General features: G+C 35.0%; 1 protein-coding gene and 1 pseudogene across 26 annotated transcripts in view; one reads left to right on the top strand and one right to left on the bottom strand.

The window, feature by feature from the left end:
- Positions 1 to 23,803, top strand: part of DMD (dystrophin) — a 2,611,869-nt gene that overhangs the window by 962,915 nt on the left and 1,625,151 nt on the right. For 16 of the 25 annotated variants that reach the window (XM_021079543.2, XM_085006420.1, XM_085006418.1 and 13 more), the window contains 2 exon segments: positions 12,103 to 12,284; positions 13,484 to 13,615. In XM_021079543.2, coding sequence (XP_020935202.1) covers positions 12,103 to 12,284; positions 13,484 to 13,615 — 314 coding nt within the window. 25 annotated transcript variants of the gene reach the window in all.
- LOC146394532 (small ubiquitin-related modifier 2 pseudogene) lies at positions 7,542 to 10,734 on the bottom strand (annotated as a pseudogene). Its single transcript, XR_014835230.1, has one exon. The product of XR_014835230.1 is annotated as a small ubiquitin-related modifier 2 pseudogene (transcript).

Here is a 23,803-nt window from a genome sequence, read left to right as displayed (position 1 = left end):
GACTTCTGGTTGCCAAGGAGGAGGAGGAGGGAGTGGGATGGATTGGGAGCTTAGAGTTAATAGATGCAGACTATTGCCTTTGGAATGGATTAGCAATGTGATTCTGCTGAGTAGCACTGAGAACTTCATCTAGTCACTTATGATGGAGCATGATAATGTGAGAAAAAAGAATGTATACATGTATGTGTAACAGTTACCATGCTGTACAATAGAAAAAAAATGTATTGGGGAAATTAAAAAAAGGCAAAAATATAGGCAAAATGTTTTAAGTAATGAGAACAGCAAGTAGTATAAAAGGGCCTTTGTTACTTCAGGTATGAAAACAAGGCCAATGTGTCTGAAAGGTAGTGGACAAGAGAGAGGCCATTAGATTGCTATTAGCTAAGTGTGCAGGATTAGAGCATGTGGAACCTTGTCGGATAGGAAAGCAGTTTGGATTTATTCTAAATGAATGAGAAAGTTTGAAGGGTTTTAAGTGTAAGAATGTTGCACTTTAATTTGTGTTTTTAAAAAGATAATTCCAGCCATTGCAAACAGAACGAACTGGAAGGCATGAAAAGAGTTAGGATGTGAATATAATAGACCCCGAAGGCAAGGATCATGGCTTGGGTGAAATAGTAAAGGAGAACATGAAGATGAGTGCATGCAGGTATTCTGTATTCCTTTTAGAGGCAGAAAAGACAAGGCTTGGTAATGGATCAAATGAGGGACTACTAAGAAAAATCAAGGGCACTTCCTAAGTTTACAGTCTGACACAATGCATGAATATTGTGGCCAAATTCCGAGGTGGTGATTTGATGGTTTTGAAGGGAACTGGGAGCCTTATTTTGTATGTAAAAAAATTGAGATACCTCATGAGGGAAGAGAGGTCTCAGCTAAGGGTAGGTATTTGGGAATTATTACCATGTAGACAATATTTAAGAGAGAGGGAAGTGGGAAGAAAGAGAAGAAAGAGAGAGAGGGAGTGGAGGGAATGGGAGAGAAAGGTCTGAGAAAGAATGTTGCACCAGAAAGAAGGTCTGAGAAAGTGTGGCTAAATGCCTAGAAAACCTGAAAAATGTAGTGTTTGAGAATCCAGGGAAAACAAAGCAGTTTAAGAATGAAAGAGTGCTACTTAAGGAGGTACAGAATAAGGAGATAGAGAAACACCCATTATGCTTGGCACCATTGTAGCCATTTGGGGAATAGAGAGGCAGAAGCCATTTCTCTGATTACCTTGTTATTACCTAGAGATGCCTTCTCAGCCCATCCTCTTCAAAATATTGACCACGCCCATTCCCTCCCTATCAATTTCATTGTACTCTGTAGAACTTGCTATCTGAGTTGCTAAAGATTTGATTTTATTTTATGTCTGTGTCTCAACTAAAGTCTAGGCTTCTTGAGGGCATTCATTGCTATGCTCATTGTTGTATTCATTCATCCCCAGCTTCTGGTACAGGGCTTGGCATATGTAAGATGCTAAGTAAATATAAGTTGAATGAAACAGGGAGTGATAGAGGGAAAGTCCTTACAAAGAACATAGCTGAAACATTTGAAATGTTTTATGTGAAGGGAAACAGAAGTAAAAGAGGAGCCAGATCCTACAGGCTTGTGAGAGCTGATTGTTAAATTTAGGATATGCCAGCAGATTGTTAAAATATTGGCAACTTTAAGTCAGCTATGGTAGGAGGATTTACCCCATGGATATGGGTGGTCACTGCATATGAGGAATTTTGTTGTTATTGTCTTTGTTTTTATGTTTGTTTGTTTTGAGAACTGGTTGACCAGCATACCAAAGTTTGTTGTTTTTGTAATCTGCTTTGTCTTTCAAGTGGGATTTAGGAAAGCATGTCTGTAGGCTAAGGAAAAACTGAGAATTCAATAGAAATCAAGTGATAAGTACAAGTAGAGAGATTTGCCTTAAGTGAAATAGGAACACTCTGAAATGAGAATTTAAGAGGAGGAGAGAACAAGTGGATGAGCATAGGTGCCAGTATCTGTGATTTGTAGTGGAAAGACAAGGGGGATTTTTTTTCAGAGAGCTGCAATCCGAATACCGTATACAAGATCACAGAAAATAGCCTAGCTCTCTCAGCAGCTACCATGATCCTTTACCCACCTTATACCTCCACTTATGCAGTATTTGTCAGCACATACACACACAAACACACGCACACACTTCTATTCAATATTCAAAATTATATACTCTGTTCTTATTGAGTATATGTATAATTTCTATGAAAAACCAGCCACTTGAGTTATGTTTTATCAATCTTTTAACACCATTGATTATATTATTATTATTATTTTTAATGGCCACACCTGCAGCATATGGAAGTTCCCTGGCCAGGAATTGAATCTGACCTACACTGTAGTTGCAGCAATGCTAGGTACTTTAACCTGCTGCCCTGGGCTGGGGATTGAACCTGCACCTCCACAGCGACCCGAGTCACTGCAGTCCGTAGGATTGTTAACCCATTGCACCATAGTGGGAACTCCCCACACCACTGATTATATTCTTCTGTATAAAAGATTCCCTCTTATTGTCTTGGTATTTACTTGTTATATGCTTTCTAATGCTTTTTCTCTTTTTCACTTGTACCTTTCTCCATTTATTGTTTCACATATGATTACCTTCACTTTTGCAAAGTTCTGATTTACATTTTTTCACATGAAAATGTATTTATCATCCATGCATATTATTGTGTGTGTAACTGGGGACCCCTAATTACATAGATAGAATTTAGAAACCCTAAATTCATATGCAAATAGAATTTTACTATTACTGTCAAAAGCAGAACATGTCTGTATGATTTGAAACTGTATGGAAGTTTTTCCCTTGTTTATTTTGTGTTTCCTCAGCATACTTCTAGTGCTTAGAAACTACACAAATGCATACTGTTTGACCACTGAGTCCAGTTTTCAGTTAGAAAACTACAAAACTATGAATTAGTTCAAGAAAACCTCTTTGACCATCAGTTATCTTGCCATTTGTTTATGAAGCTTGTCTGTGATGGCATTTTGCTAAGCACTGTACCCCTTCTTCTGATGCTGCATATGGTACCTGGTGCTTCCATGGTACTATCGATCCTATTCACTATCATGCCTTCATCACTCCTCCATAAGAAATGTTTCATGTTGGAGAGATTCACCTCTGTTGTTTTTCTTCAGCTTGCCCCATAATCCATCAGTTTCTACCCTATGAGTTAGGAGATGGGGCAATCTAATTGTAAAAATGATTCATTCCCAAGTAAATTGATGTCATATGCTACACATGGTAAGCACCCCACAAATATTTGGTAAGTGGGTAAATTCAGGCAAACGCTCAAATTAAAATTATGTTTCAATTGAAATAAGCCATGACAAATAATGGATAAAGTCTACTGAGTATTTACTCTGAACATTCATTTTCTCTCTCAAGGGTCATCACTAGCTATCTGTGGGATAATATGACTCATTTTGCAGATAAAATATAGGATATATGGGAAGTTAGTTAACTTTACCACAATCTCTTATCTATAAAGGACAGAACCATAATTTGGTCAATGTATTATTAATTCAACAGGCTAAGCTCTTTGATATAAAATTGACACATTTTAAAAATGCTTGTTACAGTAAAGATTGATTTTATATACAGTTTATGCCTTAAGCTAGTTAGTACTGACGGCCTTACCTCGAAACTACCCATACACCTCAGGCATATTTTCATATCCCAAATCATACCAGAAAACACTGTAACCAGTGAAATTTGTGTCAGATGAAATGAGCATCTTCATTCTGACTTCATTATTTATTAACTAGCTCTAGTTAATAAATCATTTCTAGCTCTATAGAGAATGAGGGGGTAGAAATAGAATATGTTGTGTTAGTAAAGATATTACATGTGGTTACTTAGAAAATTTACTGTACTTTTTCTAGCAGTAGGAAAAAAATAAGTCAATTTGGTTAGATCAAAATCAAAGCACAAAAGCAGCAGGCGACAATTAAGGAAGCAGAGTTAAATGTCACTGAGCCAAAATACTTCCTTCTCAAATGGAAACTCCAATGGTTCTTTCCATAATAGGCATGTAGAGAGAACTGTAAGAAAGTACAAATATTTCTCCATCAATAGACTCCCACACTGACTGATTAACTTCCATTTGTTAGGTCAAGCTAGCTTCTATTCTCCTGGTTTTAGGAGACATGTATCGAAAAGTAGTTCTAAGGTTTTAAATGGTCAGGGCTATTTTTTTTGAAATGAATATATTTGAATGGGGGTACAAACTCAGTGAGTAGCTGGAAAAGAGAGTTTGGAAAATTTGTTGCATTTTGGAATTGAAATTTTAAAGATAGAACACTTTGATTTGCTGTACGTAGAAGATATGTGATATTTAGTTTAAAAACATTCAATATATAGGTGGTTTATTAGAAACTTGTAAAGTCAGGATTGGTTGAGAATTTCCATTTAATTCACATTTACCCACCAGTTTATGTGCATTTGTTTTCAGGCATTATCCGAATATATGGTCTTAACACTATGGAGTTCCCATTCCTATTAAGCTGCCTCGGCCAAAGCCCCGTTTATAGAAGGCAGTTATTTTTGTCTGTCTGTTTGTTTTGCTTTTTATACAAAGGAGCAACAAGAACTAGATGTTAGGGATAACTTGGCAGGTGGAAAATTGAGCACTTTGAAATTACCTGTTTTTAATTTTGTTTCCCCATTAAAATCAAAGTTCTGTGAAAATAGGTGTCTGAGCTTATTTATTTACCACTGTATCTTCAAAGACTAGAATGTATATATAGTCAAAAACTGGGCTGGTAAAAAGTAGTAACTCAATAAGTATTTGTTAAATATATTTTTCATTGTTTCATATTGTCAATCCAATACTTTTCAGAATCAACATCACTTTCACTTACCATTATTTAGGGATTGAATACATGATATATATTTGCATAGGTATATTTAGTATTGTTGCTGGCCAGAAAGCTGAACTAGTTTTCAGTGTATCTGAAATGTCTTGTAAACACCTGACTTTTTGTTTTTCTTTCTCCCTATTAGACTCTAGGTAAAATAATTACATATTATTAATTATTTAATTTTTTTATTATAGTTGGTTTATAGTGTTCTGTCAATTTTCTACTGTACATATTTTGAGCACTGTTTTCTACTTATACCAAGATTGTAGTGATAGTTTTCTGCTAACTATGCTATAAGCATCTTAAAAGAAGTAACTTAATGTTTAAAAGATTAAATTGTTAAGTGTTTTTCATGTATAAATAAATGCTTTTTCTTTTTATCATGAATTTTATTATGAAACTGAATTATCTTCATCAATTCAAATAATTTTCATTGCTGTATTTTATAGCCCTTTAATGAGAAGGATTGTTATTAGATACTAAAGGCAACTTGGATCATTGAGTGAAATGCTAAATTTATGGAATGGCTTAATTAAGGGTACTTAATTTAGTGAGGGCAGAACATGTAGAACATTGAAGAATTTAACTGGAGGGGACTTGTGCAAGTTATTTTCTTACCTGAACGCTGTGTATCTATTGTGTATGGTGGCTTGTAAATGGAAAATGCATGTATATAGAATGTACTGTTGGATGAAAAATATTAAAATTGAAAATAACAATCTAGGGAGTTACCATTGTGGCTTAGCAGGTTAAGAACCCACCTAGTATCCATGAGGATGTGGGTTCCATCTCTGGCCTTGCTCAGTGAATTGAGGATCCAGCATTGCCACAAACTGTAGCATAGGCTGCAGATGCAACTCAGATCATGTGTTGTTCTGGCTACAGTGTAGGCCAGCAGCTGCAGCTCCAATTCGCCCAGGAACTTCTATATGCCACAGGTGCAGCCATGAAAAAGAAAAAAAAAACAGAAAATAACAATCTAATACTTTAATGATTTAGTCCATTGCTATGATATCACCTACAACTTACAAATTCAAGTGCTTAGAGATCAGATGACATGATAACATTACCTCTTTATCTACAGACCTCAAGTGTAAACCCACTTTGTTTCAGCAGTAAGTTCTTTCAAATTTCATATCTGTGGAGTTCCCATCATGGCACAGTGGAAATTAATCCGACTAGGAACCATGAGGTTGCGGGTTCGATCCCTGGCCTCGCTCAGTGGGTTAAGGATCTGATGTTGCCGTGAGCTGTAGTGTAGGTCACAGACACGGCTCAGATCTGGCTTACTGTGACTGTGGCATAGGCTGGCAGCTACGGCTCTGATTAGGCCCGTAGCCTGGGAACCTCCATATGCCCCAGGTGTGGCCCTAAAAAAGAGAAAAGAAAAAAAAATTCACATGTGTACATTTGGTTGTTTTAGCAAACAAAGGTTTTTAAAATTATATTTACAAATATATTTTCACATTTTCATATTTAGAGCTATCTGGCCATGTCTAGTTTATGAGCACAAGCTTCTTCTTTCCAATTAACTCATTCCCCTTCTCTTACAGTGAATTTCTTTATTGTTTTGCTCCTAATACAGATTCTATGGGAAATGATCCAGATTTATTCTGACCATATTTTCTGAATGGTATCCTTTTTAATTTTTTAATAAAATTCTTAAAAGGCTGACCAGACTTTGTGAGTGCATATTTATACATCTCTTATCTCTGAAATCCTACTTCTTTTGATTACACATGATAAGTATTATAATCCAGTATTTCAGTTCCTGCCTGTCTCTTGGTGGAAAACTGACCTGAGGGTTAGACAGTGGAGGCTCTTATTTAGATTTCCCAGAGGTATTGCAAGTTGCCTGGCAGCTGGTTAATCAGACTTTCTGGAGGTTGATTGCCCAAGATAAGAACAGTTTTGTTGAAAACACCAGTTTCCTAATGAACTCATTCGAATTGACACTTTTAGGGTGAGGGCATACTAAAATAAAACATTGTGCAACTTTGTTTTTACTATCTTTATAGATACTTTCATTATAAAATTAGTGAATGCTGAAAGATACAGGTAGGATGAAGGAAAAAAAGTAAATTATCTTCCATTCCACCAGCACACCCATTTCACTAATGTATTAAAAAAAAGTTAATTTAAACAACAAGACACTTGAAGGGAAAACTATCTAGAATTCATTTCTTTTAGAGTAATTTATCCCTACCTAAAGACAGATTGCCCTACATGTAATGGCTATGTACAAAAAAAAGTTACAGAATTGTCCTTGGTTTTACAATGATAAATGAAAAACATTGAAATTTTCCAATCAAACAAGATATGCAAGGATTTTTATGTTGTTCCTTTTTTTTTGTTAAACAGCGAGAACAAAATAAGTTACTGGAATATAAAGATAAGACATGAATGAACCTTCCATTGATAGAGAAAGGGGGTATTTTCACAGAACCAGTATTTTTCCCCATCCCATCTCCATTTGATGTCAATCAAAACGTACCATTGGCCATTTAGTTTTAAAAAAATCCAGTATGCTTGTGCATATACACCAGTTACTTTGTGTTACAATAAAGGAATAGGAAAGGGGAAAATGAAAGAACAGAGAAAACTATACTGTAGTAATCAAGATGTGGTGGAACAAAATTGTGGTTTTCTAATTAAGACTATCTTCATGATCTGGAGGAACAGAATTCTGGAGTAAAGTAGCAGGTTCCCTTTTTAGCAGACACCTCCTGTCTGCTGCTGGAACACATCAATTGTATCTTCATCCTCCATTTCCAACTGTGCAGATGTGTCTGTTTCATTGATTGGCTGTCTGTGAAATCGGAATCTGATCTGCATCATTGACAAACCCTGTCATTCACAATAGGCTTTCATTAGTTTACTAAGTGGTGTATGCCTCTTAATCTTAAACTGTACCACCTGCCCTGTCACCTTCAAATTAATATGATCGTTGTTCTCAGTCTTAAATCCTTTCTTGGGCTTTTCGTTCGCCTTGCTGAGCGCCGGAGTTTCCTCAGCTGCAGCTTCACAAGAGATACCAGGTCCACCCATTTCCCTAATGTCTTAAAGTATGTCCCCCTAGTCTTTTCCATAAAGTTATCATGATGTTCTTCATAAATTATACATTCTTCTCTTTTGATGTTACCTTAAAATTTATTTTCACATATTATTAAATATTCTTCAAAAGCAATATTTTGAATGGCTCCGTAATATTCGCATACAATCATATATTTGATCATTTTTAAGTCTAATTCTCTCTTAATCAATTTAGAATGGACCAAATGTTTTTCATTTTTGTATGATAAATATATCCTTTTCGAATTGTAAGCAGGACTTAAATTTCACATCAAGTTTACACAAATTTTCATTTATGTTTCTGATTGTTTCCTTGTGGTGGATTCCTAGAAGGAAAATAGAACCACATAGATCACAGGGTAATCATTTAGATAATGACTTTGAGATACTCAGTTTTCAAATGCACTAAGATAGCATTCTCTGAAAAAATGAGGGTAAGGTCCTGGGAAGTATGAGGCACTGATTGGGTTTTAATTTTGACTTGAACTAGCATTTGAACTTTGTATTAAACACTGTGGGCTTCAATTTCTTTGGAATAGAAATATTCATCAGAATCAGCATTGTTCATAAAATAAACTTTGTAGCAGTCTTATGAGTTTGCAACATTTCCATTCTGAAGTGGCTCCAAAAATGGGATTAGAAATTATTAATTTAGGAGTTCCCATGGTGGCTCAGAGGGTTATGAACCTGGCATAGTGTCCATGAGGATGTTGGTTCAATCCCTGGCTTTGCTGGGTAGGTTAAGAATCTGGCTTTGCCATAAGCTTCAGTGTAGGTTACAGATGCAGCTCGGATCCACTGTTGCTTTGGTTTTGGTGTAAGCTGGCAGCTGCATCTTTGATTAGACCCCTAGCCTAGGAACTTCCATATACCATGGGTCCAGACATAAAAAGAAAAAAAAAAGAAATTATTAATTTAAACTTTTGTGGCATTGGACCCATTATGTAGTAAGGTTTTAGTGAAAAGATTACTTTCATATAAGTGTTTAAGTTCTCATTGTGAGAGTTCACTCACTTCTTTCAGTTCATACATTTTAATGTCTTATAATAGTAATAAAAAAGATATCACATCCTATTATTGTCACCTTCCTCGAATTCTTATGTTTTGATGGGGAGGCCTGGCAGTCAAGATATCTGTGAACATTCAGAGTAGGAGTGGGTTTATGTCATCTTTAATTGGTTTGCATTCAGAGTTTTGTTCACGGGAGTGAGTCCACTTCTGACTGGCAGACTTTCAGAAGGAAGGGGTTGATTCTCAATTTATTAATATTTGTACCCTCAGGGCTTAGGACAGGATTTTGTATATACACATTTTCAAAGACTGTGGAGTAAATGACTGGAAATTAAATGAAGTTATTTTGGACCTGTTTCAGAATTTCTATCATGCATCCTCTTGTTTTCATTACATAGCCTATTGTATTAGTTTCATTATATAACCTCCTATCTGGATTGGGTCCTGGTCTTCTCCTTCCCTCTCGTTTGCTTCTACCTCATTCCATTCTCTGCTCTTAACAGTTGTACTTTACAAAAATTTTAATGATTTCACAATCATGTTCAAAAGCAGTCACTCTCCAGCCTATTGAACTGAGGCCAAATTTTCTACTTTGCTGTTGATCATTCCTCAGTGTTCAACATGCAATCTACCCATTTTGTCTTGTTAATCACTATTCTCAACTCTGTGGCTAGGACACCCAGAGACACTCTTCTAGGACATATCTAATCTACCTCTGTACTTTTGTTTATGCTTTTATACTTCCTGGAATACCTTTTTCCAATTTTTGCATTTCTAGCTAATGAAATCATATACAAATTTATTTCCATTTTCTATTCATATGAATTTTCTGATCTCCCAATAAAGTATATGTTTTAGAATATCTGAATTCCTTTCTTTAAAAAAAGAAATATTGGATTCTACCTACTGAATCCAATATTGTACCTACAGGTACAACTGAATCCTGTACAGCTTCAGAGGTAGGGTGGTAAAGATTTGAGCAAAAACATCAGTAGTTTGCTCAGATAGTGTACATTTATTGTAGTGATTGATATTTATGAGTATTCACATTCATCCAAAAGATGTTTTTATGTAGATAAAATGTACTACAACTTTTGACATTTGTTTGGGGCAAAAAATTAATGCTCTATCTATTTTTACCTTTATTTCTTTTTATCATTGCATATGTTTGAGATCAAACATATACATGCACATGTCTAATATAGCAGTAAATATGCATGGAACTTTTTATTACATAGAAAACATTTTTACATTCAATACCTTTCTCACAGATGGTTTTACTTAATACATTGAAAAATAAACAGAATTCTAAACTGTGCTCATTACAGATAAAACTGACTAGTTCTAGTGAGAAGGAAGAGAACATTCCAGAGTTTCAAAAATGTGTGGTAAAGAAGTGTAGTAACTACCATACAATTAACACTTGAAAAAATAATTATCAGACAAAAGGGAGATTTTAGGCTTCAGAATTTCAAAGCTAAGTTAGATTTTTTTAAAAGAAAGTAAAGTGTAACTACTTATACGCAAAGTATTCTTTAGTTCTTTCCTAAAAGATATTTGCAGAAATAACCTTCACCATCTGTTGGCTAATAATTAAATTATAGTTTATAGTAGGGAGCAGAGAGTATACTTACATAACTTTGTACTTCTGAGCCTTATGCATTTTGGTGTCCAATAAGTATCTTCTAAAAACACAATGAGGAAGTAGATAAACTAAGAGTCTGCTTCTGTGTCATTTTTTTTTTTGAACCTTGTTATTCAAAGTATGGTCCTCAGGCCTGCAGCTTCTACATCACCTGGGAGCTTGTTGGAAATGCAGAGCCTCAGGCTCCACCTCTGACCTACTGAATCCAATTCTGATTTTAAAAAGATCCCCAGGTGATTCATATGCACATTAAAAATTAAGGAGGGCTGTATTATACTATGGATAGAAGCAGACCAAGGAGCATTAGCTAACTTTTCCCTCTTCTGGAACTCTTTTAAAAAATACTTTAAAAACAATTGTTCTGATTAATCATGTTCCGGCTACTTGTGAAGGGATGGATTAAATGACCTGTTCGACCTCCTTTTATGCTTGTGGATTTGAAATTTGACTCTTGACTTTTTTACTCACAATCAGAACACCTGACCAGAATATACATGTTTAACTTAAAACAGATCTTTTAATGCTAGATAAGCTAGGAAAAATGCCTGGCATATTCCTGCAAAGTTGTCCTGGCCTCCTGCCAGGACTTATGTTTTAACATTTCTAGGATTAATGATATACTTCACATAAAGGCTTATTTTTACATTTTGCTTCCCTGGAATGAACACAGTGGGGAAATTGTAATGGTATATAGTAAAAAGCTTTTGAAGGAGCTGCCACTTATTATATATGTTATTATGAATTATTATTGACTTTAAATGCTGGATTTCTTTCATTCCCTAGATATGGCAAAGGACATAATGTCAGATCAACTTTAGGTGAAGGACTTTTAAATTTATCTCTAAAGTCTGAGAAGGAAAGCGACAACTGACTTTAACAGATGCACTAATGTAAACAAATATTTTAATGTACTTAAGGAATATTACAAATCATTATACATATGGTATATAGTTGTTTTATTTTATTTTGATTGTAGAAATACGTGGTTTGTTTCAACACAGAGACATTATTTTGTTCTTACATGCTTAATCACCAGTAAAAATTTGATGAGGAGGTACAAGCTTTCTTTACTGGAAGCCAAGGCATTGAACTCTTTAGTGTGATTATTTAATTACCAATGCACCATTTTAATTGACATGCTATTATAACTTTCCATGGAAAGGAAGGTGTAATCTTTTATTTTTGTTTCTTATCTAATGAAAATCACTGTCTTAGATGGGTTAGTTTGGCAATTTGACTTTGGAAAAAGTACTGTGGAATGAAGTTTTTATGTGAACAAGGAAAAGAAGTTAACTTTAGTGCTCATCTCATTGGTCTGCCAAATTGGAAGGACATTTTAGGCCTGATTATCATGTTCTAATTAGTCTCTGGAGGACATTCATGGACAATCGAGTGCTCATTAATCTGTCTTCTTCCTGTAACATTGATTTGTCCATTCCTCTTCTAGAAACTCAAATATAGAAACCAAAAATTGATGTGTGGTATTAATGTGCTTACAGATGTTGCCACCACTTATCCGGATAAGAAGTCCATCTTAATGTACGTCACATCACTCTTCCAAGTTCTGCCTCAACAAGTGAGCATTGAAGCCATCCAAGAAGTGGAAATGTTGCCACGGCCATCTAAAGTTACTAGAGAAGAACATTTTCAATTACATCATCAAATGCACTATTCTCAACAGGTAAAAGTTCGAAAGGATAACTAATGTCAATGATAATTTCTATTATATATGCATTTAGTTATCATACACACATATCTATATTGTCTATGGATATGTACATGTATATCATACCTATATGACATAGTGTATATGTTCATATATTACACACACATACATGTTCAAAATATATGTATATACCTTAATGTGTTTGTATGTGCGTGTGCATTGTGTGTGTGTATTTGCAGATAGAGATAGAACGAGAGAGAGAGAACACTCTGTAAACCTAAATTTTATCTGATATCATAGGCTATAATGTTGTTTTTCAAAGCACATTAGAATAGTTTCCTATTGATATGCACCATAATATAGGAATATGGGGCACAGAATATTTTGCATTTCCATTGTGTAAGATGAAATAAAATAAGACTCTTATGCATATTAAACTTTCCATCAACCAGAGCAAGGAACAAGAGCAAGAGCTAAGACAAGCACTCTGTTTAATAATATTATCTTATTTTTAGTGGTAACTTGCTGATGTATTAACAGATTTTGGTTATTCAAGGTATTATTTTTGATAAAAGTAGTTTAAATGAAAAATAAATGGAGAATATATATGATAAGGATTTTTATTATATTATTGTATAGAATCCAGTGTAAGAATCTATTACAGGGCTTGTTCTTCCCAATGGATATTTAGGGTGTTTTCTTTTACTTTCTTTGACACAAATAAGGGATGAAAAAGCCCATAGCAAATTTTCTGCTGAAGGCGTGGAAAGCTCTTAGGCCTAATTTTCTCACTCTACTTGAGCTAATTCTATATTTAGCTTATGAAAGCTTCTGTCCTTTCTAGAGTATTGACATGATGCATTCTGGTTTTGTTTACTTTGGGTTCAGAGAAAATTGCTTTTGGATGCTTGTTTTGCCCCGATTGAAGAGCACCATCCTGCATCAGTGCTGGGAGTGTGTCAGTATGGAATCCTTATGGTTAAATCCTCTCCTCCTCTCTTCCCTGATTACCTGTTCACCAACTTCACAGGAACACCACAATTCCTAGAGTGTCCCAACTTCTAATACCACTTCTATGCATTTAGGATTAAATTTTCTACCTCAATGTTTCTATTTAATAGTCATTTTTCTAGTGTGTGGAAAAGCAGTCTTTCCAGGGTTACTGATGTTGTCTCCTCCTCCTCTCTATCCCCCTCCCCTGAACCCTTCTGCAGATCACAGTCAGTCTAGCGCAGGGCTATGAACGAACTCCTTCCTCTCCTAAGCCTCGGTTCAAGAGCTATGCCTACACCCAGGCTGCTTATGTCACCACCTCTGACCCCACACGGAGCCCATTTCCTTCACAGGTCTGTCAACATTTACTCTCTGTTCTGCAAACCAAAGAGCTTCTTCATCCAAAATAATCTAACATGGTTTTTGTTTATTTGGATTTTGCAGTGCTCTTTTCCCCCTCCTCCATCAAGAGCTGTTTCATTGTTCCTAGTCATATTTGTTGTTCCCAGTCATATTTGATACTTCACATGGTGCTGTTTTGTTATTGAAACCTTTCTAGGTTGAACATATGTCAATTCTTCATGAATGGGGGATTCTTATAATAGTGATTTGTACTTTCATTGTATAAGAAATGTAAGATTATCTTTTATAAAGGCTACCAATGGTTATACCGAAACACAAAGGTCATTAAAGAGAGCTCATTTAAAACAATGGGAAAATGGATGTAGTTTGCTAGTCACATTATTTGGGGAGATTTTTCTAAGTATCTGATACTTAAAGAAAATACATATTCTTTATAGATGCCTTTATTATATTTTCACTCTGTAAATATGTGCTTATATTCCATTTGAGAAAAATATAACTGCAAGCTTCTTCTTATGATATATTTTATTTTTGCCAATGGAAACTTGTATACAGCAGACTCTGTAGTATTTATAAAAGAAAGTCACACTCAAACCAGGTCAGATTCTATGCACCATTTAATACTTTCCACATAAGGAATCTTCTCAGTGGAGTTTGCCATCATTATTGCAATGTTGTAGAAAATCTAAAAATACAAGAAATTATAGTCTTGTATATGTTAGAGCATGGAAATGAAATGTGCTAGAATTGCTGAATTTGCTAAAATTTACTTTAAAAGAAAATTTCATTGATTTTGCTTAGTGGAGCAATTTTAAAAGTTCTTGAGGAAGTGACTTTTGTCAGAACTACACTCTGAATGGGAATTTAGAAATTATCGTTTTGATTCTATTAGAGAAAATATATATTTTTGGAGACTCATTGATTTTTTTCAAATAGTGGTTGTATTTAATTAGGGATTTATTTGGTGTGGTTAATTGATCTGTGAGGCTGAAGAATTTTAACACAGAAAGATTCCCCCAGGGAAACATATTTTAGGGCATACTATGCCCTTTATCCTTGGCTAGTTTTTCTTGCAAAGCTGAACAGAGGAGACTGGGTGAGAATGTTTGTGTAACTCAGTATCTCCAGTTAAATCCCTGTCCACACTTTCACAAAGCCAAGCTGAACAAGAAACAAATCTTCAACAGGCAACTTAATCATTTTCCTCATTATGGGTAAATAAAAATAATTCTGCCGCACATTACTGAATGTTTACTATATGCCATGTTTATACATTATATGATCTAATAATAATCTCATAACAACTCTTACAGGTGGGAGGTACTCCTTTATCCCCATTTTACGTATATCCACCCTTTTCTTTTTCCTCCTTCTCCCTCTCATGCTTTTGACTCTCCGTGACTCTTTAGGCTTTTTTAAAAATCACCATCCTCCCACTGGAAATCCCAAGACTTAAAGAATAGGTGTTGTACATCTTACAATAAAGGAATGTAAGCCAAGACAAAAAGAGGTATTTTTCCTTCTCATTATCACTTTATTGAGCTGCCTTTTCAGGGTTTTCTCCACCGCCTATTCTGGCAGCACATTTTTACCTCATTACCATCTTATTAAGACATTGCTCAGGTATGACTCCTTAATGAGGTATTTATAAATGGACTTAATTTTGCCAGATTATATTTATTCACTCAACATTTGGCTAAGTATTACAAATTATGTAATATATCGTAAAATTTCAACAATTCACTTATCTGTTTTATTTAGCATAAACCATTGAAATAAACCCATTGCTATCCTTTAGAAAAGAAGAAACATGAATCACAATTGATGGGGAAAGATGTTCTGCCTGTTTCTAAAGGAAGCACATTGGAAGGTGTTGTTACACATAGTTAAGTTTGATAAGTTTGTGTCTTAACTATTTACTCAGAAAATTTTTTAAAGTAATTTCTCAGAAGGGCTGCCCCCTACAGGTCATATCTGATCCACTTCAAATGACAGGCCATAATGGATTCCATTAGAAAGGTTTAGTTCAGGTGTTTACTTGGTGGTCTGTAAGAAAGGTGAAGTTTTCCATAACAGAAGAGAGAGCCATGAGGGTGACTGTGCCCTATGGAAAACATAACATGCTTGAATTATCTCCCAAGTTCCCAATATCTTAGAAACATCAGTTATCCCCATCTGTCCCAACTTGGAAAATCTGATTTATGGTCATTGTAGGTTGTGGATGTGTTGAAGTGTAGCAATCTGACCTACTTCAGGATCTCTGCCTATAAGTCATTTTTTTTCATAATTTGCCAAAAAGAAATACTATCTGGTGTGAACCCTAAGTTTTCCTTCATTGTATCACTTAACTGCCATCTATTCTTAGATGGAGGTCATCCTTTTTATTGTTATACTGAGTTTCTATTTTTATGACTTTGATCATGCCTCACATTCAACTCTAATCTTATATCAAAAATCTCCAATGTCTTTTTCACTTTCCATTTCTCTCTTTCTCCTGGAGCCTCACCCTGGCCAAAACTGTAGGTATACACCTCCTCTCTCCAAACATGCTACTCCATTTTATCTTGTTAATGCACCGTTATGTGACTCTTTCTTTCCCTCATCATTTTTTTTCCAGTCTATACTTTATATATTCATTTTTTTATTCAACAAATAATTCTATTTGGTCACCAGATCCAGTGTTTTTTAATCACCTCACAGGCTTTCTACTATCACTGAAACACTTTTCTTACAGCATCTAGACTTACCAAGTTCTCCACCTCTCGCTGTTCTGTATGTTTTTCATTATCTAGCTCTTTCTTCTCTTCCAACTCCCTTAGCATAAAAATCTTATGTGAGATCCTTTGACCCTCTATTTTGTCCATGCTCACACGCTCTCCCTCTCTTGTTTTCTCTCTCCAATATGATTTAATCTTTTGACTTGAAGCTGTATGCACATGATCATTGTATCTTTTTTTCACCACTTCCAATCTCTCTTGAGTAACAGCCTCATTTCCAATTCATTTCCAGTTCTTTGATGTGTATCTAAACCTGATGTCCACTGATTTTTCAAACTTACTTTGTCCTGAAGTGAAATTTGTTTCATTGCTCACAAACCTGTTTGTTGTTTTTTTGTTATGTAGATGAGGATGCTATTCAGCAGTTTTTGAAACTTAAATATGTGATATATTCTTTTGTCTCCATAGTGTTGAGATATTCAATAATGAGACATGTATTGTCAATTCTTTCTTCATAGTGTTTCTCCATTAAGTTATGTCCCCTCAGCATTCATATATGTCCTCTGATTCAGGCCCTCAATACGTGTCTTTTAGATTATAGAAATAGCTTTGCAATCAGTATCACTCTTTATAGCTTCGTCCCCTCTAAATCAGATTAGATTTTCTTATTAACAGCTTTAATAATTCAGAAAACTTTCTTCACTTCCTTTTGACTTTATAACAACTCCATTCTCCCACATTTCATCAAGAAGCTCCATGATATATTAACAATTTATATTTTCATGCTTGTTTGACACTAATCTATTTTATGTTTTCTTTATTCTAACCAAATTAAATTACTTTCTCTCCTGCCTAAGTGCCAAGCAATTTCTTATCTTAGCCTTTATGGTTCTCTCAGCCTAGAATGACTTATGTCTCCTTTTCAAATTGGTCAATACAATCCAAATTTCAAGTCCTATCCAATAAGTGGCAGAGCCTGGATTCAAGTTCAGATTTATCTAACTCCAAGCCCATGTTAATTACACTAAGTACCACTGACTTTTCTCTACTATGATTCTCACACATGGAGTAGTATTCATTTATGTTGTCATTTTACATTTATTTATTTAATCACCTATTATGTGTCAGGTATTATTATAGGATGAAATGATACATCAATAAACAAATATACAAAATAATTCCTGCCTTAATGGAGGGCATATGTTTATGGGAGAGTCATAACATGAACATGTAAAATAAATAAAATAATGTTTCAAATAATATGAAAGTGATATACATTAAGTAAAGTAAAATTTAGTAATAAGTATAATAGAAAAGTGCTAAAAAGAAAATAAAATGAAAGAAGAAGGTAAAATATGCAGTACTTGGTGGAAGAAAGTTAAAATTTCAGTTTGGGTAGTCAGAGAAGGATTCACTAAGAAAGTACATATTATAAATAAAGAGTGGAAAGAGCTATGGGTATCTGGGGAAAGACACAACCATTAGAAAGAAGCACAGAGAGTGCAAAATCCCTGAATTATGGGAATACTTGGACATTTCAAGGAAAGGTATGGGTGAGGGGCACAGTGCTAGGAGATGATGTCTGAGTTGTAATAATGGATCAGGGCCTTATAAGTAATGGTGAAGACTTAGGTTTTTATTACCAATCAGGTAGGGAGTTATTGGAGAAGTGACATAAACACATTATTTCAGCATAGCTGCTGTGAAGAGAATAAGCTCCAGGGATAAGGACAGAAGCAAGGAGGCTAGCTAGAATGCTAGTGTAGTAATCCAGGCAGATATGACAGGGGCTTGGATTTGGATTATTTTTCTTTTTTTCCCTCATTTTTTTAAAACTGTAGACAAATACTCATAACATACAAGTCACCATTTTAACCATTTATAAGTGTGCAGTTCAGGGAGTATTAAATATATTCATAATTGTGAAACCATCATCACCATTCATCTCCAGAATTCTTTTTATCTTGAAAAGTAGTAATCTCTCTATCTGTGAAAAAATAAATCCGCATGACTCCCTCCCTCCAACATGGTCAATCTCCATTCTACTCTCTGTTTCTATGAGTTTGGCTTTTTTTTTTTTTACTAAAAAAGATTCAATATATAAAATGAGATCATAAAATATTTGTCTTTCTGTGTCTGGCTTATTTCACCTAGCATGATGTCATCCATGTTCATTTATGTTGTCTCAAATGTCGGAATTCCCTTCCTTTTTTTCTTTTTTTGCTTTTTTAGGGCCACACCCACAGCATGTGGAGGTCCCCAGGCTAGGGGTAGAATCAGAGCTGGAGCTGCCAGCCTATGCCACATCCACAACAATGCCAGATCTGAGCCACGTCTATGACCTACACCACAGCTCATGGCAATGCTGAATCCTTAACCCACTGAGCAAGGCCAGGGATAGAACCTGTGTCCTCATGGATGCTAGTCAGATTTGTTTTCCGCTCAGCCACAAATGGAACTCTACCTTCTTTTTTTAAGGCTGACTAATATTCCATTGTATGTATAGATCTATACATAGATACACATATACCATATTTTCTCCATTCATCCATTGACCAATATTTAGGTCTGTTTTCATATCTCGGCTATTGTGACTAATGCTGCAATTAACATGGGAGTGCAGATATGTCTTTGAGATACTGTCTTTCATTCTCTTTGGATATATACTTAGAAACAGAATTGCTGGATCTTATGGTTGTTCTTTTTTTAATTTTTGAGGAATATCCTTATTGTTTTTGTAATGATTCTACCAATAAGTATGATGCATAAAAATTGAATTCTGAATATTTTTTGGATAACCTACAGGGTTTGCTAATTCATTGTGGTACACATGTTAGCTATATTTTTTTAAGAATATTTAATTGTGTTATAAGAATACCAAAATGATAGATAAAACTTCTAAGAGACATTAAACATAAATTGTACATAAACTAATAGCTTATGAAACATAAGTAAAACCCATGTATTAAATATAGCTAATGAGCAAATAGCTTGTGAGACATAGGCAGAGGTCAAAATGTGGTAACTATCAATAGTAACCTAACCTATTACATACATTAAAAATAGACATAATAAATAGTAGAATACACAAGAGTGCTGCTTATGGATGGAAAGAGATGAAGAGACTAATATATGATGATATCACCTCTGGGCTGAGAGCTACATCATCCCTAAATTGACCACCTACTAACAATACTCACTGTGGTCTTATAGCCTCCTAAGTGCCTTACATAAAAATGCAAATAAATTCTACACCTTTTTAGCAGACTAACTGATCAGCTATAGCTGTAGGTCAGATATACTTGTTTCTACTTCTCTACAGTAGAGCAGGTGTATGTGGTGGTTTTAGGTGTGTTGTCTATTGGACCCCTTGTTCAAGTCTCACCTCTGATGCTCTCCACCACACCATTAACAGAGAAGGCAAAACATCTGAATAGTGTACACCTTAAGATTTAAAGAGTGCAGTGGTCCTTCTGTTTGACCTTATCCTGATTGAATTACACCCTCCATCTGTTTCAACTTGCTTCTTTCCATATGCTTTAAAATGATTTAATAAATGTTGTGATTTGAACATGTTAATTTAGTTGGTGAGCTTTTCTGTTTATGATCTCTGGGACAGCATACCTAGTAGCAAAATTGGAGGCCACTGTAGCATCAAGATCATGTTCCACATGACATAGTGGTATAAGTTATGAAAGAATTTGAGAAACCAAGGATTACTGCAAGATTTTTGTTTAATCAGTAAGAAGAGTTGAATTGCCACCAACAATGATAGGATAGACTATAGGAGAAGCAGGTCTTTTTGAGTAAGATCAGAAGCTCAGTTTTGAACATGTTAATCTTTTTTTTTCATTTTTTTAATTGAACTATAGTTGTTTTACAATATTGTGATGATTTCTTCTCTACAACAAAGTGATTCAGTTATACGTGTACACCTATCCATTCTCTTTCAGATTCTTTTCCCACATAGATTATCACAGAACATTTTAATATTTTTTTAAAAAATTAAATTGAAATATAACTGACATACAACATTGTATTTGTTTCAGGTGTAAAACATAATAATTCAATATTTGTGTATGTGATCACCATAGTAAGTATAGTTAATATCCGTCACCATATACAGTTACAGAATTTTTTCCTTTGGATGAGAACTTTAAAAATGTGTTCTCTTAGCAATTTTTAAATATGCAATGTTACTATTGTTGTGGTTTTTATTTGCATTTTCTTATGATTAGTGATGCTGACCATCTTTTGGTGTGCCTGTTGGCTATTTGTATGGCTTCTTTGGAAAACTGTATATTCAGATCCTATGCCCACTTTTAATTGGGTTATTTGCTTTTTTGCTATTGAAGTATATGAGTTCTTTATATATTTTGTATATTAACCCCTTATCAGTTATATTATTTACAAATATTTTCTCTCATGTCTAGGTTGCCTTTTCATTTCTTTGATGGTTTCCTTTGCTGTATAGAAGTATTTTAGTTTGATGTAGTCCCACTTTATTTTTGCTTTTGTTGTCTTTGGTTTTAGTATCAGATCCAAAACATCATTGGCAAGACCTGTGTCAAGGAGCTTATTGCTTATGTTTTGTTCTGGCAGAATTATGGTTTCAGGTTTTACATTCAAGTCTAATCCACTTTGAGGTGATTTTTTGTGTGAAGTGTAAGATAGTAGTCTAGTTTCATTCTTTTGCTTGTGCCTGTGCAGTTTTCCCAGCATCACTTATTGAAGAGACTGTCCTTTCCCCTTGTATATTCTCAGCTCCTTTGTTATAAAATAATTGACTATATGTATGGGTTTATTTCTGGGCTCTCTATTTTTTTTCTACTTATCTTTGTGCCTGTTTTTATGACAGTACTATGCTTTTTTGATTACCATAGTTGTGTAATATAGTTTGAAATCAGGGAGCTTGATGCTTCCAGCTTTGTTCTTCTTTCTGAAGATTGCTTTGGCTATTCTGGGTCTTCTGTGGTTCCATACAAATTTGTGGATTGTTCTATTTCTCTGAAAAATGCGATTGGAATTTTGATAGGGATTGTATTGAATCTGCAGATTACCTTGGGTAGTAGGGATATTTTAACAACATTAATTCTTCCAATTCATTTGTTTGTCTTCTTTAATTTCTTTAGTCAGTGTCTTATAGTTTTTCAGTGTGTAGGTGGTTCACCTCCTTGGTTAAATGTATTGCTATGTGATTTATTATTTTTGATGCAATTGTAAATGGCATTATTCTCTTAATTTCTCTTTCTGCTGGTTTATTTTCAGTATATAGAAACACAACAGATTTCTGTATATTGATTTTGTATCATGCAGCTTTACTGAATTTATTTATTAGTTCTAGCCATTTTTTGGCGGTGTCTTTAGGGTTTTCTATATATAATATCATGTCATGTGCAAATAGTGACAACTTTATTTCTTGCTTTACAATTTGGATGCATTTTATTTATTTTTCTTGCCTAATTTTTCTGACTATGACTTCCAAAACTATGTTGAATAAAACTGGGGAGAGTAGGCGTCCTTGTGTTCTTGATCTTAGAGGGAAAGCTTTCAGATTTTTGCCATTGAATAGGATGTTAGCTATGGGCTTGTCATATACGGCCTTTATTATGTTGAGTTAATCTCTTCTGTACCCAGTTTATGGTGAGGTTTTTTCTTTATCATTAATGGATATTGAATTTTGTCAAATTCTTTTTCTGCGTCTATTGAGATGATAATATGATTTTTATCCTTTATTTTGTTTTATCACATTGAACATGTTAATCTTGAGATGCTTATGAGACTTGAATATACATAAATGTGTGTTTCTAAGATCAGAGATGAGCGTAAGTAATTTGGAAGTCATCAACAACATAGACAGTATTTAAATCCATTGACATGGATGAGATCACCTAGAGAAAAAAAAGTCCCCTGAATGAGATCACCTAAGGCTAAAAGATGAGAAGGAATCAACAGAAAGGATTGCTAGAAAGAGGAGCGGAAGAAGGGGGAATGTGTGGTTGTAGAACCCAGGAGAAGAAAGTGTTTTGGGGAGAGAAGAGTGTTTAGCAGCATTAACTATTGGTGATTAGTTCAAGTAACATTGGCACTGAAAATTAACCAGTGAAATATCAGTGGGATAGGATCCCTGAGAAATCTTGATATGTAGCAAGCATTTATCACAGTGGATTTACTAATAACACCTCTATTCACTTAGAAAACTGTCCCATTATGGCCAATAAGTTATATGTGCACTCTAGCTGATATTTGCTTTGATAAGAGCAGTTTCAGTGGAATGCAGTCCTTTGGAGGTATTGTTAGTTGGGGTGGGTTAAAGAGGGAATGAAAGTGAGGGCTACCTGCATTGTAACACTTAAAAACCTACACTGAAGGAGTTCCTGTCGTGGCGCAGTGGTTAAGGAATCCGACTAGGAACCATGAGGTTGTGGGTTCAATCCCTGACCTTGCTCAGTGGGTTAAGGATCCGGTGTTGCCGTGAGCTGTGATATAGGTTGCAAACGCGGCTCGAATCCCACGTTGCTGTGGCTCTGGCCTCGGCTGGTGGCTACAGCTCCGATTTGACCCCTAGCCTGGGAACCTCCATATGCCGCTGGAAGCAGCTCTAGAAAAGGCAAAAAGACAAAAAAACAAAACAAAACAAAACAAAAAAACAAAACAAACAAACAACAAAAAAACCCTACACTGAAGAGTTTATGTCCATGTGAACAAAAGCCTGTATCTCTAAGATGATCCTATTCTTCTAACTGATTATGAATCTCTATATTAGTTTCCCCTTGCAGCTGTAGTAAATAACCACAAATTTAGTGGCTTAAAACAACACCAATTTGTTATCTTCAGTTTAGAAGTTCATTATGGGTCTCACTGGGCTAAAGTAGAGTGTTAGCAGGACTGCCTTCCTTCTGGAGACTCTAGGGAAGATTTCATTTCCTTGTCTTTTTCAGCTTTTAAAAAGCTGCCCACATTCCCTGACTCATGACCCCTTCCATCTTCAAAGATAACAAGGGCAAATTGAGTCTTTCTCTCATCACCTTGCTTTGACCTTCACTTCTGTCTCTCTCTTCCACTTTGAAGGACTCATGAATACATTGGGCCCACCTGAATAATATAGAAAACTGTATCTTAAGGCTAACTTATCAGCAAACAATTTCATTTGCAACCTTAATGCTTCATTGCCATGTAAAGTAACATATTCACATGTTCCAGAAGATTAAGACATGGACATCTTTGCGGGGGAGGGTTTTCTGGTTGCCACTGTCTAATATCATGGGATGTGAATCTTAGGAAGGCATCCAGTACCTGCCAGCTAACAATAAAACTGATATCACATGGCTTTTCCAAGGTGCCTCAAAGCCTCAAGTTGTACCCTTCCTCTTATGTGGACTGTATATGAACTCCATTCTTCTAGAGACACTGTGAAACCACCTGTATGCTGGAAATTATGTAGAAGAAAAAGAAACAAAC

Source organism: Sus scrofa, chromosome X, assembly GCF_054392235.1.
Source record: "Sus scrofa isolate SSC_HxYL_T2T_F1_AM1 chromosome X, Sscrofa_HxYL_maternal_Yorkshire_Landrace_v2.0, whole genome shotgun sequence".
NCBI lineage: Eukaryota > Metazoa > Chordata > Mammalia > Artiodactyla > Suidae > Sus > Sus scrofa.
The sequence above is the reverse complement of the archived record's forward strand: the minus strand, read 5'-3'. Positions and strand labels throughout refer to the sequence as shown.